Source organism: Ochotona curzoniae, unplaced genomic scaffold, assembly GCF_017591425.1.
Source record: "Ochotona curzoniae isolate NIBS_2020 unplaced genomic scaffold, NIBS_Ocur_1.0 contig_2688, whole genome shotgun sequence".
Classification (NCBI taxonomy): domain Eukaryota; kingdom Metazoa; phylum Chordata; class Mammalia; order Lagomorpha; family Ochotonidae; genus Ochotona; species Ochotona curzoniae.
The window spans coordinates 14,022,501-14,040,921 of NW_024465553.1; the positions used below are offsets into that span (position 1 = coordinate 14,022,501).

General features: G+C 42.1%; 1 protein-coding gene across 11 annotated transcripts in view; it reads right to left on the bottom strand.

The window, feature by feature from the left end:
* NRXN3 (neurexin 3) overlaps positions 1 to 18,421 on the bottom strand; it is a 1,255,286-nt gene that overhangs the window by 408,644 nt on the left and 828,221 nt on the right. For 3 of the 11 annotated variants that reach the window (XM_040975225.1, XM_040975224.1, XM_040975223.1), the window contains exon 1: positions 11,565 to 11,808. The exons of 6 other annotated variants lie outside the window; for them this stretch is intronic. In XM_040975225.1, the coding sequence (XP_040831159.1) occupies positions 11,565 to 11,808 (244 nt within the window). Of the gene's footprint in view, positions 1 to 11,564; positions 11,971 to 18,421 lie in introns of those variants that run through there. 2 more of the 11 variants (XM_040975222.1, XM_040975226.1) reach the window with 1 other exon arrangement.

The following is an 18,421-nucleotide window of genomic DNA, read 5'->3' on the forward strand; positions in this document are numbered from 1 at the left end:
CTCAGCTCCAGCCATTGCAGCCACTTGGGGAGTGAATCATCGGATGGGAAATCTTCCTCTCTGTATATCTGCTTTTCCAATAAAAATAAACAAATCTTTTAAAAAAATTACTGAAATAACCCTGTGTCTATATAGCACAGCAAGTTTAATCCTGTGTCTGATCTTCATATCCCAAGTCAGGAGGCAACCAATTTGCCATCAGGATCTTTAGCCACTTTATGTTTCTGACTCACACATTCACCCACATGCACACGCACACAAAAAACAGGAACCCAAATTGAAAAGTGATTAGCGGTCTTGGAATATTCATCTCATTAGTTTCACCCTAATAATTAATGAACTGCTGCCAAATGTATGAAAAGTCAAGAATAGGAACTTATTCAAAGCGATCTAATAGAACTGAAGAGTTCTAGAAATCAGCAGAAGTTTGCTGTGAGTGCTCACAGAAGGATGATGCTGAATTTGCTAAGAAAAGGCAGGAAGGCCACTTTAAGATTATGGGTTGTAATGTCATCATTTTGTATGTGAGAGAACTAGGACCAGGAAGTTTTGGTGGTTCACCTAAAGCTGCAAGTTGAATAGAAAGACTGTATTAACTATTCTCAAGAAACTGAATTTCCTAATACATCATTTTAATAGTAATTTAAAAACAAGAAGGGTAAGTCAATTGAGAAAGTCCTTCACCTTTGGTCCTTGACTAAACATGCAAGTATCCCTCGCTGACACTCTCTGAAATTGATGAGAGTTTCTAACTGCTATTTTGGAAAGCCTTTCCTAGAATACAACAGGACTTATGAGGGGCAAGTGGTTCAACAGGCTAATCTTCCACTTGCAGGTGTTGGCATCCCATGTGGGCATCGGTTCTAGTCCCGGCTGCTCCATTTCTCATCTAGATTCCTGATTGTGGGTCAGGAAAACAGCACAGGATGACCCCAGTTCCTGAGCTCCTATAACCATGTGGGAGATCCAGAAGAAGCACCTGGCTTCATATTGGGTCAGTTCCAACCACTGCAGCCATTTGGGGAGTGAACCAGCAGATGGAAGACTTCTGTTTATTCTTATTTCTGTAAATCATCTTTTTAAATTAAATAAATAACTTTTAAAAAAGAACTTGAGAATAGTTACTCTGGGCATCTGATTGTAGATCTATTTTTACATAGATTAATCTAAAACATCAAATGATGCAAGGATATAAACACTTAGTAACTGCAAGAACTTGAGTGATTTTCCTTAGTTTTCTTTTCTATAAATTCATGGTTATCATAGTTCCTACATGGAAGATAGTAATAAAGAGTAAATGAGATAATTGAGCACATGTTCCAGCATCCACATATTACTTGATATTTACTACAAAGAGCAAAGGTCTGGATTCAAGCTTCTTGGATGTTTCACTGGATTCAGTTATGCATTACCTATACGACCTTGGGCAAGTGAGTAAAACTTTCTGAGCTTCAATGTCCGCATATTTAAAATGGAAAAAATAACCACTATCATATCATAGGAGTTACAAACAAGCTAAAACATTTATAAAAGTATTAGCTACCATAACATTAACTAATACATTATTACAGAATAAAATAGATATCATTGTCATTCTGTAAAAGCAGAAGTATTCTTTTTGGATTTGCTTTTTAATCTATGATTGGGCTAACATGAGATGCTCAGATATGTCTGCCTAGATATTCAAGGACACTGATTCATAGGGAGGTAACAATTGACTCCCACAAACAAAATCCACACTATAACATCAGCTACTCAAACTACACAGCCCTCCCTCCATTCAAACTACTCAGAAGATCAACTTATCCCAACAACTAAGATTTAACCCTAAATCATATGCTGCAACTTTAAAAATTCTGACAATATTGTTGTAATAGAGCCCAACAGTACGCTGTTTCTTGTTTTATCTGTTGTCTATGGTTGTTTCTCCCATGATTTCAAGGCTGTTATTATTACCAGAGTTGCCAAGGAATTCAGGTTACTGTATTAACTCCTATTTGATGACTTCTTATTGCTGTTTGCTAAGTCTGAGATTTCAGGGCAGAAATTAATGGACTGTGGAAACACATTTAAAATATTCCACCAGAGTGGTGTCCTTTTGTCTGGAGCCACTGAAGCAAGGTCCAACTGAGGGAAGCCAGCCTGCTTCTCTGGGTAGCTTATTACTCCTCTTCTGTAGATATGAGTCTGTTGAAGTGCTCATCGCAGAAAACATCATTACATCTAAGCATTTCTTCTAGTCTTGCTTACCGGTCATAAAAAGTCATTTGAGTAGCAATTACAAATTTCTTAGTACTCCTCTTTCACTTTTACCAGTGGACAGATTATTTATTCCTCTTTTTTTAGTCTCTGTAGGTAAATCAGACTCCCTTTCCTTTCCTTTCATAATACCATCAAATGACAAAAATGAAAAGCAAATAGATGGTTAAACAAAACACTGATGCTGGCTCACTTTAAGGCTTAGCTCTGTCAACCCACTCCAATGCTTAGCAACCATGGAAGCTCACCCCAAGTTCATTTTCATTTTTATGTGTCACACAGCAAAGCAGCCTAAATATACATCCCCAGCTCTGAAACATATAATCTGTAAACTACAGGAACAGGCGGATCATTTCCATTAGTTCCTTCTATAGCAAAAACCACCATTTGTACCCAAAGCATGTTATTATATTCAAATTCTGAAAGACTGCCTTAGAAATAGTTGAAATTCATAGTTAGAGGGGAAGTCACTCTAGAGTAGACACTGTCAGGTTTTAATATAAGGGAGGGAAGAGAGGAATATTTCAAAACAATAAAAAGGGAGGGTGAGGCCAGATTCTCAGAAAATAAGACTTGGCAGTTTCTAGGGTGCGGGGGGAAGGGGCTGTTATGTTGGCGTAGCCACTCAGTCATTGGTAAGCAATGAGTTTAGACTGGGATGGAGGACATGTCTTGGACAACCTCAGTGTGATTTCTAGTCAGGGAATAGTGACAGATGAGTATATAGGGAATTCCTCACTTGCTTTCTGACAGAACATACACACACAGAACACAGTACCTCACAACACTGGATTCTTCCTGACAGTGGAAGCCCTCAGTATACCCCAAGTTATGCTGCCACTTAGCATGGAGCCAGAAACCTACACAAGAATGCTCAAAGAATGGCCACGAAGAATTAATTCTGACAGCAGGCCAGGAAGGTCCTGTGCTGGCAGAATCCATGTCTAGGGGACTTGATTTGGGGGATTCAGCAATAGAAGTCAGAGACTGAGACTTGAGAATCTTGAAGGAAGGAGAAGCTGGCTTTTCCTTCTACTGCAGTAGAGAAGAGAAATGCAATAGCTATGGCATCATACCACTCAGGTTCCTGATCTTGATTTCACACATTCAGCTGGGTTCTTAATGTGCCCATTTGAAAAAAAAAAAAAGTTCTCTCATATCCCTGAAGTTTAACAAACATCTTGATATGTGTTTGAGGAAGTACATGACTTATTCTGCCCTTCATCTCTTTTATAAACTTATATTCCTCATCTCCTAGTACACCAGAATGTTAGTCATATGGCATCATTCAATTATTTATTTAATCCTTCAAATACCATATTGGAGATGGGCATTATGATACAGCATTTAAGTTAACATATGTGACTCCCATATTTCTTATCAGAGTTCACGGCTCAAGTCCTGAACACTCCAGTTCTAATTTAGCTTCTTGGGTAATGTACACCCAAGTGAGGGAGCAGCTGATGGTTCAAACACATGGGCACCTGCTTCCAATGTGGTATGCCCGATGGAGCTACAAGCTGCTGACTTGGCCTGGTCCAACTGTGGCTGGTGCAGATGCTAGGGAAGTGAACTAATAGATGGAAGATTTCTCTGTCATTCTGATTTTGAAAGGATGTTTTTAATTTAAATTATGAAAAAAAAATGTATCAGGTGTGAATCTTTGGGTACACACCTCCTTGAAATGATTGTTTCCTTGATTCAGCATTGGAGCGAACAGATCAACAGACATCCAGATAATTACAAAGAACCAGACAGTCTTGCTGATGCTTTACAAAGGTATGTCATGTGCATTAATCAGAATGCTTCATTAATCTGTGCACAGTTCCAGAGGAAAGAGCTGCCTACAGCTGTTTCCTCTCAATTTCAGGAGTAGATGGACTATGAAATTCAGCAAAAAGATCAAGATCTTTACGGTCAGGATAGGATTTGAATTCTGACTCTATGCACCCCTTCCTACCCCTCTTACTGTTTTGAACAAGGCACTTAGTCTCTACCTCAGTATTTTTATTTTTGAAATACCAGGGGTCTTCAGAAAGGTTCATGGAAATTTATATTGTGACAAATCCATGCAAAACATTTAAATATTCGCTTTTTTTGGCATCAAGACAAATTTAACTTTTTAATTCCACTTTGCTTGAACTTTTTGTTGAGACTTACTTGTTGAAGTAGCCTTATTGACTTGGAAGGCATGTGAAGATTAAATGAAATTATTTACATAAAGCACTTGGAAGAGTTCCTTGCACAAGAGACAAACACATTATATGTTCAAGTATGTTTCAAGCAAGTCTCTCAAAACTCGAGCTGAAAGGAAAAATAAAGTGCTTGCTTTTTTCTACACTCAGTTGTTATTCTACCCCTTGCCCCGACGTGGCTGAGCACAGAACATTTTAAACACAGCACAGAGCTCCTCTCTAGTATTAATAAAGTGTATTTAAATGAAAGCCACCTTCTTCCCATCTCAGCATGACTCTACAGTGAAGTTGGATTGTGGGCTTTCAATATCACAGTGTGCCATTCTTGTACATTACGCTGCTTCTGTCTGAGGGGAAAAGAGAAAGCATGGCTTGTGGCTTTGCAAAAGTTACTATGATAGTCAGGAAAATAGACCTATAAAATATTGGCAGACCGGGGAACTCAGAAAGATTGAGACACACAGTAATGTCTTCAAAGTCCTAGAGAATCCTGCGAACCTAGCGCAGAGATCATCTCACTCAACAATCGTGGTGTACAAATGAGAAAGAAATATCAGAGACAATTTCCTTGATTGTACCACCAAGAGGTCTCCCAAAAAGCCTGTTTCTCCCTAGTACACAATAGGTTAAGAATTCTCATTTTCAGCGGGCATTGAGCATAGGACTATTTTAATTCTATATAATTTTACTGAAAACAGATATCAATTCAGTATCCAAATGCTTTTAGAATATTTCTTTTGTTTCTTTCCACATTGAATTCATTGGGCTACTAATCTAAATGATTTGCTATAATTGTGATCTTAGGCTAAATGTTGTCTAGCATGGATTTCTACCTAAGGAGACAGTTACCAAAAGTCACACGCTGCCTCTTGTCACAGGCTATCTTCGTTCAGTGCCACAAAGAAAATTCACATTAAAGCCACCTCATCTACATGTCCCCAGTGATATAGTTTGTAAGTTGAATAATTCTTGGGAGGCAAAATTGTTACTATAGACAGAAAAATGAAAAAAAGATAGTAAATTTATTTTCTTTAACCTCAATCTATCAACCACCAAATATTCAACGCTGAAGCTCAACTTTATGCAAGCAATTGAAAGAGGGCAGCATTAGCATTAAAATATCACTCATAAAATATTTAGTTTTTACACAGTGGTTTACAAGATCCAAAGCACATCTTGTTTTATGTCCCAGACAATTCTCGGATAAGAATAGCCATAATTATTGCTGTTCTAGTATAAACATGAAGAAATCAAGCCTTGGTCAAACAAAGAGACTTACTAAAGTTCACAAAGAAACTAAATGATAGAATAATAATCCAGACCTATGTTTTCTACCCTCAATTAATATTGCCCACTAGAACTCCACTGAAATCACTTTATCCTTGTTAGCACAAATTCTCAAAATCCACTTCCCCTGAAATATCTAAATATAAAAACAAAAGCCCATCTCTCTTCCCCAAGCAGTTGGAACACCAGAGTATCTTATTCAGGCTTTACACTTTACAAAACACGTTTTACTCATTTCCTCAATCACCTCATCCAGGCATCACGATTGGCTCATGAAGCAAACAACCTACCTCACACTTTAACTTTAGGATGGACGTTATCATTCTCTCGCTTTGTCTCTCACACACCACACACATACACACACACACACACTTCAAGAGAATAAAAATGAAATTAACATTTTTCCAAAAGACTTCCTTTTTAGCTTTCAATAAGAAGCAATCAATTATACTTAGCTAACCTGATTTTGCCCCCTGAAGCATGAGATGTGGGAAAGAGCTGGTGTATCTCTGGAAAGAAAGAGTGAGCACCTACAGTTTATAAAAAGTTAAGGGAGCCTGCACAGTAACCCAGTGGCTCAAGCCCTCATCTTGCATTCACCAGGATCCCACTTGGGCACAGATTCTTATACCAGCTGCTCCACTTGCCTTGCAACTCCCTGCTTGTGGCCTGGGAAAGCAGTTAGGAATGACCCAAAGGCTTGGGACCCTGTGACCACGTGGGAGACCAGCTGTGGTCACTTGGGGAGTGAACCAGTAGATGGAAGATCTCTGTCTCTCCTTCTCTGTGTGTATCTGACTTTCCAATAAAAATAAATAAACCTTTAAGAGAGAGAGAAAAAAAAAGTCAAGAGGAAGGCTGGGGTCAGAAGTTCCCACACAGCCTCCCCAGCCTTAGTGTAAGAACACGTAGCCGTAACTGCAGCACATGTCTACAGAATCAGTCCACAGGCACATCCAGAGGTGGACTTCGTCACAGCAGACAAGCAGGAAGACAGCAAACGCAAGGCCACAACTAATCCTAGTGTTTTGTTTTTCCTCATAAGTGTAGATGGATATTTTCCTCTTGACACATGATTTTATCAGTTTTGTAAATTGCTACCACAGCCACAAAGGTTTCACTTTCCTGCTGGGAAAGTGTGGTTTCAGCAGATATTCACTGAAGTGTAAGCTTCACTTCTTTCTCAGGGACTGGTACTTGAAGAAGAGGAATGATAGAAACTGAATGTTGCAACCTGAAAATTGATCCAGTAATCCCTGATACCTCAAAATGGGAGTGCATTTGCTAAAAGGGACTTGAGAGCAGCAATTACCATCACGGTGTGTCTGAGGGCACCCTGGCCCAATCCCATGAGTATTCTTATAAGAGAAAATAAGGACACGCCAAGAGGTGCTAGGGATGCAAAGTGTGTGGTGGAAACAATGATACAGTGACAGGGTAAGAAATTGATCATCGGTAAACTGGAGAGGGAATCTTCAGAAAAACCAACACTGATACCTTGGTTTTGGGCTGGAGCCTCCAAAGCCCATATAAATAGCTATTATTCTAGTCCAGTCAGTAGTATTTGTTAGCTCCAGAAAGTTAGTACAAGGAGGGAAGTATGAACAAATATAATATTTCTTGGGAGATAAGCAAACTTCCTGAGATCTTATCAATCCATTTAGTTAAATGTAAAATGGAATTTGCTACTTCTTACAAATTCTCATGTAAAATGAATAATTTTACTTTTTTGCTATAGAATAGCATATACTGGCCTGTTTGGTAAGGGTTTTACTATTTTTTTTTCCTGAAAGGAGTTGTTCTTGTTATCCCACTTCCTCTCCCTAAACAATATCAGCCCTCACTTCCACCGCACCCAAAAATATATGATGAAAATACTGAAATGACTTATAATAGGTTATTACAATCTTCTGATAGAGATGTTTTAATACCAGTTCATCTCCAAACCCACCACACTCCGGCAAATTCTAGAGAAGAAAACAAAGTATTTATAGGAGAGAGAGAAGAAAACCAATTTAATTAATTCATCACCAAGGCCAAAGACATATAAATATTATCATTTTATCTGCCAACCAACACTGAATTATTCACTGCTCAAAATCCCAAGAAGGAAGGCAGACAGAAAGTGGTTAGAAAGCAGCTGGTTGGGCAGAAGGAAGTACTCTTAGATCAGCACAAAGGCAGCCTTGCAGTGACAAAAGCTTGGAGGCAGGGTCTCCTGACACGCATGGAGCAAGCTATTGTCTTCCGAGAAGAACTTGGCTCATGGGCACTAAGGAGGATCACCACCTGCTCTTCTGCTAAGATGGTTTGAGTGAGACTCAGGGCAACTTCAGAAATGCAAACCCTGGTTTCTGAACAGGTGATCTTACAAATAAATACTGTGGTGTGAGCCCTTTGTTTAAAGGTATATATTACAAAAAAGTTCTGTGCTCTACACTAATCATGCCAAATGTCCAAAGACTCAGGACACACGCTATGTCCTGAAACATTAAATGCAAGAAACGTACCAAACCCAGGACCCTCAGAGAACTTCCTGTTGGCACTATAAACTATGTTACACTCATATGAAGACACTTGTTGGGGATGAATGGTGGACTTTTTTCAAGGCAAAATGAAAGTGGAAGGGAGAAGGCAAAACTATACAGAACTTCCGTATGAAACTGAAGGTAGTTAATTTTTTTTTCTATTCATGATTCCTGCCCCCTATACTACCCTACATTTGTGATAAATATAACATTTAAGCACAAATATAAAAACAAAGATTAAAATAACCTGCAAGGACATTTTGAATAATATAATTTAAACATGCATTTCATAAGTGACATTTAAATTTTATATTAATTAATGTGGCTTGCTCTATTGGATCATCCACATACACTCTCCCCTCCCCATGCTTTTTAAATACAGAAGCACTTTACTTTCGTTATGATAATAATTTCTGAAATGATTCTTAGCTGAATGCAAATTGTCTTAGTTGTGTGAACACACACTGCCTGACCTAGAAGTGGTATGACTGCTGAATAGAAAAGAGAATGGAGTGGGCTGGGAAATCCACAAGGGATAGAACAACAGTGGGGAAAAAGTCCCCTACATTAAGAAAAGGGTTAATTCTACCTTGAAACACAAGGTACTATGTAGAGTACCTCCAGGCAAGCGTGATCTTAGTTTTCCCCAAAGCAGCTCAACACCCATAGCAAAGATCTGAAGCAAATCTACAGCACAGTTTTCTAAGGATTGCAGCCCAACAGAGGGTAATACCATGGGAGAACAGTGGCTCTTCAGGGGATTTCAGCTTCTTCCACCTGTCACAACATGAATCCCACTAAATGGAAATCCCACAGTGATGGCAAAGCAGGGTCATGGCAACAAGCGATGAGCAGTAGCTCTGAGGACTGTTGTTTCCTCGGGAAATGTTTAAAGGGAACATAGATAGCTACAAAGAAAAACTCTCTTGATACCATGGAAAGTTCTTAGAACCAAACCCCACTTTTTGGTTTTATTGCAAGAGTGAGGGTGCTTTCCTTAACCCTGGAGGTTAGCTGGAAGGGGTTGATCAGTAGCAACCATTAGTCTCACGGTTCTGAGACGCTACCCACCTCCAGAATTTTTTTTAAGTAATTGTGAGCTAGGCCCTCATCCTGGAATAGAGGAAGCAAGTATATTCTAAGTCTGAAAGAGAGGTGCATTAGATTTCTTGGTTCTTCAAATAGACTAGTAACAGGTCTCTGCTGGGCTATGGAATGGTAGTCAGAAGCTGGGGTACTTGGTTGATGGCTGCAACTGCTGATTTTAAGCTTAAAAACTAATGAAATACACAAAAAGTTCTCTTCATGCTGCTATGGTGACTTTTCCAAATCCACAGAGTGAAATTTCAGGACAGAGAGGGGATACCAAAGAGTTAATTCATCAGCCTTTTTATCTTACCAATGTCAGAACTCGGAGTTCACAGTAGCTCTTGTGATTGGAGAGATGCTTTTTTTTCCCCCTTGGGTTTCTAGCCATTTGCTTATTTTATTCTCCATTTCCATCACATTGAATCTTATCAGATGCAGGTTAATGAGAAATCAGACTGAGAACCAGTCAAAAAGATTTAGAGGATGCTGTGCAACCAATCCTTGAAGCAATGAGGTAAGTACAGAAGAGTCAGGCTTAACCTGTGCAAAGCTCAACCCCTTTTGCTCAGAGAGAGACAGATCCAGAAACTTCTGGGTATCTGGTTCTGCAAATTCCATCACTTACTGGGAACTACTTTTAACTGTTTCCACCCTGAGCAGAACCTATCAAGACCCTATCAGCCTCTAACCTCTAACTAATGCATAATCTTCATCTCCCTGCTGATCATTTACACTAATTAGCAAAATTTAGCTAATTATCGCTGAGCATTTCCGTGTGTAATTATGGCTGTTAGTGTTAGCTATCTGGCTCCCCCCACAACCTCCTCTGGTCTCCTTTCCCTCCCCCCTCCTCCTTGGAGCTGAGAGTTTCCATTGCAATGAAATAGCCTTTTGGTTGGACGTAGTCACTCTCAGACTTCTTTTTTTTTAAAGAGAGCCTACACCCGACCCAGAAGGGGCCACAGAGAAAACAGTAACCACATTCAAACCTTCTCTCCTCTCCAACACCCCTTTTCCACTCAACTTTGAAGCCCTCAGCTGCAGCACTATTCCATCAAATAAAATTTAAGGAGCCAGAGTATTTTCTGGCATTTTCTCAATGTGCCTCCTCTTAATACTGCAGGTTTTCATTGAGCACAAGCCCAGGGCCAGGAGGCAGGGGGAAGGGCTTACTTTTGAAACAGGGTCTTTGACATACAAGCAAGGGCAGACACCTCCAGGGTGGCTCACACTCAAGCTCTCTGGAGGGTTGTTCCTGTGGCTTCTCCAGGGCTCTGTGTTTCCTCCTGTTCCCACCATCAGAATCCAGTGCATAGTAAACAAATCAGAAGCTCTTTTCCTCAGCACAGTTTACTACAGCAAGCTCCTACCTTAGCTGCAGGCATCACTCTTTTAGAGGCTGACTGCTCAGAGCTGAATATATATTTTAAGAGCTGTAGATCTCTTCCCACAATAGCCATTCAGGATGGGTAAACAAGACCATGCCTGCTATGTTTAATTGAAATAGCATTTGCATAAATGCTGGAACTGAAGTTACTATATTTCACACTTGGGTGGATTATAAATGGATTTAGCCTTGTTAGACACATTGCTTTCTCTGTGTGAGTTGACAAGATTAGGTGTCCAGGTTCAATGAGAGATACTTTTTCCTCCAGACATATAGACTAATATAAAGCTGGGAAATGAGCTATAACGGCTACTGGATACTGATTTTCTTTTCCACCTTTCAGTCAGGAGCTCTCCATTGACATCTGCCACACAGACAACTTTCCAACAATTCTATCCACTCCAGCTGGAAGACCTGACCTCTGCTGACTGTCACCTCCCCATGGCTAGCTCCCAAAAGAAAGGAAGGGTGGAAACAAGGTGGATAGTCACATGCATCCCATAGAGCAGCTTCCAGACTGTCCCAGTAAGTTGCTATCCCTGCTCAGAGACACGCACTGGGAGGCTACAAAGGACAGCTGTAGTGTTTGCAGCTGTGAATGGAGGGTCCACAGAGAAAACCAGGCAGATGGGGAGAAGAAAACACTAGCCTTTGACATAATGGATACTTTTTTTTCCTTCATGCACATGCAACACTTTACATCAGGTTAAAGTCCGTTTTTGTTGCTCACCTCCCATCCCCCGGGAACACTACTAGAAATGCGAGCAGGTTAAGGAACAGCTATGCACGAGGAACAGGATAAAGAGCAGAGAAACCCACCGTGCCCTCCTCGAAGGGAAACTGGGGAGCGGTAAATAGAGATAGGCACGGAGTGATGCTTGCTGCCATGGAAATGGTGCTCCTGCTGAGAGGGAGACCCAGGCGAGGAAGAGGAGGAGGAGGAAGCTACATGAGAGGAACTCCACACAGAGCTGACGATACATCCCCAGAAGAGGGACCAGATCCCAAGTGTCCAGGCCGGTCGGCGAGGAGGGTTCCGTCTCGCGTGGATTCTCAGGTGCATGGTCAACACACAGGACCACCACAGATGGGCAGTTTGAATTCCTGCCAGTGTGGAATAATGAAGTTCATGATGCCCAGGGGCCCATCATAGGAGGAAGGAGAGCTGCCCAAATTTCTTAAGTAGAGAAACAATAAATGCTGACAAATCAGTGAACAAAAATTAGAAAGAAAAGATAAAAGAAAGGAACAAAAGAAAAGGAATAAAAGACACTACTTAAAACAAATCAAATAACAAAAAAAGATAAAAGACAAAGCCCTCCTTCCCTGGAGCTGATGTTCAGGATTCTAGAGTCCACCCAGGTCTGGCAGACCTCCGTGCAAGCCCCAAGATGCCACACATGTCAGGGCGGAACCGCGAACCTTCCTCCCAAGCTCCGGACACTGAACAGCACACACTCCGGACAAAGGTGCAAAGTGAAGGGAAAGCCGCCGGCGGCTGGAGACCCAAGCAGACTCAGGTTAGTTTACCCCAACATCCAAGGAGTTTGAACATTTTTTTTTCCTTTCTGTTTCCACTTCCATGCGATGTAATGCAGAACTGCCAGGCAAAAGGGAGCTGCAGGTGCAAGAGTTCTCCTGTTCCTGGAAGCCCCAGCAGCAATGGGACGCCGAGGCTGTTAACCCTGCTTGTTCTGGACAAACGCCACGGAGCAGCCTCCAGCTTCTTGGATTTGCCAACTGGATAAAAGCAGCGGCGGCGGCAGCGGCGGCGGCAGCGGCGGCGGCGGCAGCAGCCACAGGAAAGGAAGAAGAACAGGAGGGAAAGAGGAGCAGAGACCAAGCAGCCACCCAAACCAAGAGGCGCGGTATGGATGGAGGTGGGTGGGCACAATCAGGTGGAGCAGGAAAAGAGGTGCCCGGCAGGAGGCAGAGGTGGCTGGGAGTGGACAGGCTCCTGCAAAGTGCGCGGCCCAGGGAGGCACAGGTGAAGTGAAGCGAGGAATTGGGGAGCCAAATTCACAAATGGGCAAGTCATATGCAAATAGCGCACTCCAGAGAGCAAATCAGTGCAGCCCGAGCGCTCTGCCGAGGGACTGGCTGGCTCCAGAGGAAGGAGGGGCCCAAACCTCGCGGAATCCCAGCCCTCCCCATTCAAGTGCAAGCTGGTATACACCCCCACGAACCTCCTGCTCCTATCGCCAGCCTTCCCCATGCTCAGCTCCCTGCCTGGTCAATGCACGAGGGTGAGATGGGCAGAGGATTCTTTCTCTCCCTCATCTCCTTCCCTTACAGCTCTCCCACGCAAAAAGGCACCTTTTACAACTTGGGAAGAAAAATGCAAGCAGGGGTTAATGGCTCCAAACTGAAAAACAAATAAATTCCTGGAGCCAGCTGGAGCGCAATAGGCAACGCGCAACTCCTGCATCTCTCCCTGGTTAAGATGCCCTGGACCCACCCGCCAGGAGAATGGAGGGGATCTGCGATCGGCTGGCCGGAAGTAAAGGAGATTTGGTGGCACGGAGACCCTGAGGGTGTTGACAGCGCTGTGAGAAGGTGGCGGAGAGGAGGCTCTTGGAATGCAGGATCCAGAGGTGAGCACCCGCACCAGTTGTCCTAGAACAAGAACTTTAGAAGGGGCAAAGGGTGTGTCCTCCGGCAGAATAGTAGTTGACCTGTCCCAGACGTGCTTCGGACCTGCTGCCCCAGGTGGATGAAGTCCTCAGGGTACTGGGCACCAAAGAGCACAGTATTTACATCCACAATACACCTGCAGGTGGAAGCCAGAGTGGCCATCTGTGATCCCAGGAGGGGGCTAACCCAGGCTCCCCCAGGGAGCAGTGACTTTCCGGACCAGGTGGCCTTCACCCCTCTACCGTGTTTGGTGAACAGGCGGTACACACCCAACCGACAGCCGTCCCCAGACTAGGCCCTTTTCCAGACTGGACTTGCTAGCTTTGATTCCTTCCTGCCCACTCACCTTGGTTAAAAAGCACATTACATTGACTGAAGGAGGCTGGGAGAAGAGCATTTGCTGCTTCAATGATATCATTTATGCTGTATGCAGGTGTTATTTTTTTTTAAAGAGCCCGTATCACTTATTATATACCCTCTTGCTGACAATGGACGTTTTGAACTAACAGGCATAAAAGAATTGGGTTGAAGTGATGCCATGGAGATGTTGGGCGATGCCATCCCTTTTCCTTGCTTTCACGGCCTGTGTGCAAAGTCAAGTGCCAAGTCCATTTCAGAACGTGTGCTATGGTGATGCATTCTGGTTCTAACATCGGTGTTGTTCTAAAGCCCTGGTGTCCAGAGGCATCCTAAGTCCTCTTCCCTCAGCAGCAGGGCGATCCGTGAGCCCCGGCGCTGGGGGAAAGAGGCGCTGTGACGAAGTTTTTCCCATATTTGTGTGGCCCCCATGGACACATTTTCTTTTCCATAAGATGTGGATAGTGCCTGCCCCTCAAGGTGAGATTAAGGATGTGCGTGTCGCACAGTGCCCAGTAAACAATGGTAATGCACTTTCAGCTCACTAGATCAGCCACCTGCTATTCTAAGGAGCTAGTCATGTAATTAGGTTCTTACACTATTCTAAGTTGGCAGAGAGCGAGTCTAAATATCCTCTCTCAAAGGACATCACCCTTGTTCAATTCAATTGTTCCTTGACCTGGTTCTCCAGAGGGATCCACACCTCACCATGTATGGCCCTGCAGACATTTAGATTATGGGTGAATGGCTCATTCACCGGTTCCCATAATCACATTCTCTGATCTCTTGCCTTTTTATGGTTCTTTGAATATGCCTAGCTCTTTCCCACCCTCAAGGTTTTCAGACCTTGCTTTTCTCTGGAAATCTTTCCTCATTATTTTGACATGACTGATGCATTTCCAGGGCCACTTCCTCAGAAGTTCCCTGTGGCCCTCGGCTTACATTGGCCACCATCACCCATCCAGCGTATTTTATCCCATGACTCCTTTAACTTTCCTGAGTGCCAATCTCACTTTATGTGTTTCTTCCTTAAAAGGACTGTAAGCTTCCTAAAGGCCAAGAAGCCTCTGCCTTGTTCTGTACAACCTCTCTGTGTGGAACAATGTGTTGCATATTACCAGAGCTGAAACAAGTGAAGCCACTGCATCATGCCCACATCTTCTTATCCCATTAGTTTTGTTGGTACATTGATCTGATTTTAGTGGCACTGCTCTCTAGAGACATACTTTCCAGAATTGGTAAGCCAACTACATAGACAGCTAAAGTTTTTTTTCTTCTTCTTTTCTGAATTGGCACTGGACACAGGGGATGGTTCCGACTTCATCCTGAGGAAGCACAGGAAGCCTGGGCAGACTTTCCGATTAATTCTCCTGCTAGGCAATGAAGAGAACACAATGCCTTCTTGCAGTATCAAGGCCGGCACTACTGCCGAACACATGCTTCCTAGGGCCATTCATTTTAATTGTGATATTGAGAACCTGTCTTGCTTTTTAAAAAATATCCAAAGAAGTAGCAGGGGTTTCTCATCAAAGATCTCTTGGGGGACGTAGTTCAATACTGAGATCACCGAGCAGAGGACAGGACAAAACTGCTTTGACTTCTTTTGTTCTATAGGGATAGCCCACAATTATCACAATAAAGTGTGTTGCCTTCTCCAATTAAATACAATATTTATTTCTCATGTTTTCTTCCCTCCCTCTACTCAATAGCTACTTTTTTAAGATACAAGCTTTATTACATTTCTTTGTTCTTTACTCTTGCATTAAGTATCTATCTGTTTGTTTTTTTCTTTTTGAAAGTCAGATTTACAGAGAAGAGAGACAAAGATCTTTTATTCAGTGGTTCATTCCCCAAGTGACCACCATGATCAGAGCTGAGCTGGTCTGAAGCTAGGAGCCAGCAGCTTCTTCCAGGTCTCCCTCAAGGGTGCAGGGTCCCATCACCTTGGGGCATCCTCTACTGCTTTGCCAGGCCACAAGCAGGGAGCCATATGGGAAGTGGAGCAACTAGGATGCAAAGCAGTGCCAATAATGTGATCCCGGCACGTGCTTGTGAGAATTTATCCACTAGGCTATTGTGGGTCCAACTTTATTTTCTAATTCCCATTCTTCTGAGAATTTTTTAGGGTTTGTTTTATACTAACATATAAAGAATTTTTAAAAGATTTTTATCCCTGGCATTATCTTGTACACAGTACCTGCAGCCAGAAATCTAGCAAAATATTTCCTGTTGCCCATTCTAGCATTGAAGTCTGTGCCCAGTCCCTCTTTCTCCTCTCCCTAAATCTCTCTTCTACAGTGGAACCCTTGATTGAGAATACTTGGGAATCAAGTGTGTAGCGACAGGATGAAGATACAAGTGCACTTTTAAGACAGAACAAAACCTTATGCTCACCACAGAGTTGAAGCAGAAAATTATCAGTGATTTCACAGGAATCCTATTTTAACTCCCACTGAATAGACCCCATAGATTCATAACCACATTATTTGGAAACTTGGCTTTCTAAAAGGAATACAGTTTTCAAAAGCTCCAGTGGCCCAGTGTCCTGAGCCAATGGCTGGGCTTTCTAATGATTTCATGTACAAGCACTTGCCCTTAGAGATGTCCCCCTCATTTTACTCCCTTAATTTTTCCCTTTCCTTAACCCATGCCCTGGAGCAGCCCAAGTTAAATTAGGGGCAAATGGATCAGTCCAACACCTGACCTTGTTCTGCTCTATGCTGTAAAGGAGTTTGGGACATATTTTCCCTTCGAAAATAAACCCAGTGATTAAGAACGTCACGTGTCAGGAACTCAACACAAAGTTGCACTGTCCATCATCCTTCGAAAGAGATTTCATCTCTGTGCACACCTCTTCTCACTTGTACAGACTGTGACTTGTCACTTTGCCACCAGCAGGAGACAACTCTGACACTGCTGGTGGGACAGACACTTCTAACACAACCACAGACACCCAAAGAGACCCAAAAACAACCGGGCAGTCTGCCTTTGCTCCAACATCCTGGTGTGACCCCTCTGTTTCCAAAGTAGAGTAAAAATCCTTCCTTTCTTTTTTCTACTTGTCTTCTAAAAGGCAGTTTAGGGAAAAAAAACAGAAAAGCACACAAAACTCTAATGTGAAATTCTTGAACCTGCCCTTTTCAGAAACATCTTTAGTTGTTCCTTTGTCCTCCTTGTGGCCAGAAGAGGGATATCACAAATTTGGATGTCGAGAAAAGTATCTGAAGAAAATGTTTCAGATGTTCAAACGTTTGGTCAATGGAGCTAGGATATTTATAAGGATATTTACAAACATTTCAATAATATTAAGAAATAATAAGAATAAATGAAATAGTTCATTCTTGAAATTCCAGGTGAAATTATTTATTTCTTTTTCTTTTTAGGCTTATTTGAAAAGCAGAATCACAGGAAGAAGGAGAAACACACACACACACACACACACACACACACACACACACACACACACTCAAACAGAGAGAGAGAGAGAATCTTTCTTCCTTTGGTTTACTCCCCAAAGGGCCACAAAAGCCAACGCACTGTAAGGCTGAAATCAGGATGCTTCCTGATACACCAGGCATCTTCTGCCACTTTACTAAGCACATTAGCAAGGAGCTGGACTGAAATTGGAGCAGCCTGGAATTGAATCAGTGTCCTTATGTGGTAATGGCACTGCAAGTGGTAGCTTAACTCATTAAGCTATACACTAACTCCAAGTGAAATTATTTTATCATGGAACCAGGTGGGTTTTTGTTGTTGTTGGTGGTGGTGGTAGTGGTGGTTGTGATGGTGTTTTGTTTTGTTTCATTTTTACTCAGAGACAGTTCTCATAGAAAGATTTGAGGATTTTTATCCATGTTGGTCTTCATGAAGTCTACCCTGCAGATCAAATCAAATTTTCCCTAAATTTACACTGCTATCAGGGGTTTCAAGTGTCCATTCTCAGCACCACAAAAGCCTCTCTCCAGTTTTCAGGACTCAAGTAAAACAGATGCATGTTGTAAAGGAACAGACAGAACAATCCCATGTGCACGTTTACAGGACAAATTATCAAATCCCTGATTTGCTGGGCATTTGGAGGATGTATAAAGATTCATCCGAGCTCTGGTACTTGCTGCCCTGTGTTTCTATCCTAACTCTGCTTATTAACTGCTATGAGAGAGGAAGACAAGTCACAGGTTCTTTGCAGTTCAGCTTCTCCAGCTATGAGTACAATCACACTATTTACCAAATTGGTTTGCATTAAAGATTTAAATAGTTAATACATATAAAATGTTTATCAACTTTCAGGTATACAGAAAATGCTCAATAAATGTGAATGATTATTAGCCTAACTATCTTCTTTTTTTTTTCCAGGTGATTCCTTAACAGTTCTACCTGTTGAGAACTTTTTATTGTTTTTACAAATGTCCAGCAGTTTGATCCCAAAAAAAGCTCCCCAGAACCTCGAAAAAACATCGTGGAAACCGTCTGAGGGCCTCCTCATCTCACTGGCTGCTCTCTGCCAATAATACTGGATACAGAAACCCACCACTGTTTAAGTAATGATTTTTCCATGGTAGGTTGCGAATCTTGGAATCTGGAAATATGCTGGCTACCTTTGGCATATCTTAATTTTCTCACATTTTTCTCTCAAAAATAAATTCTGGGATTAGCATTTCTTTGTGAGAAAAGCTGTTGCTTGTAAT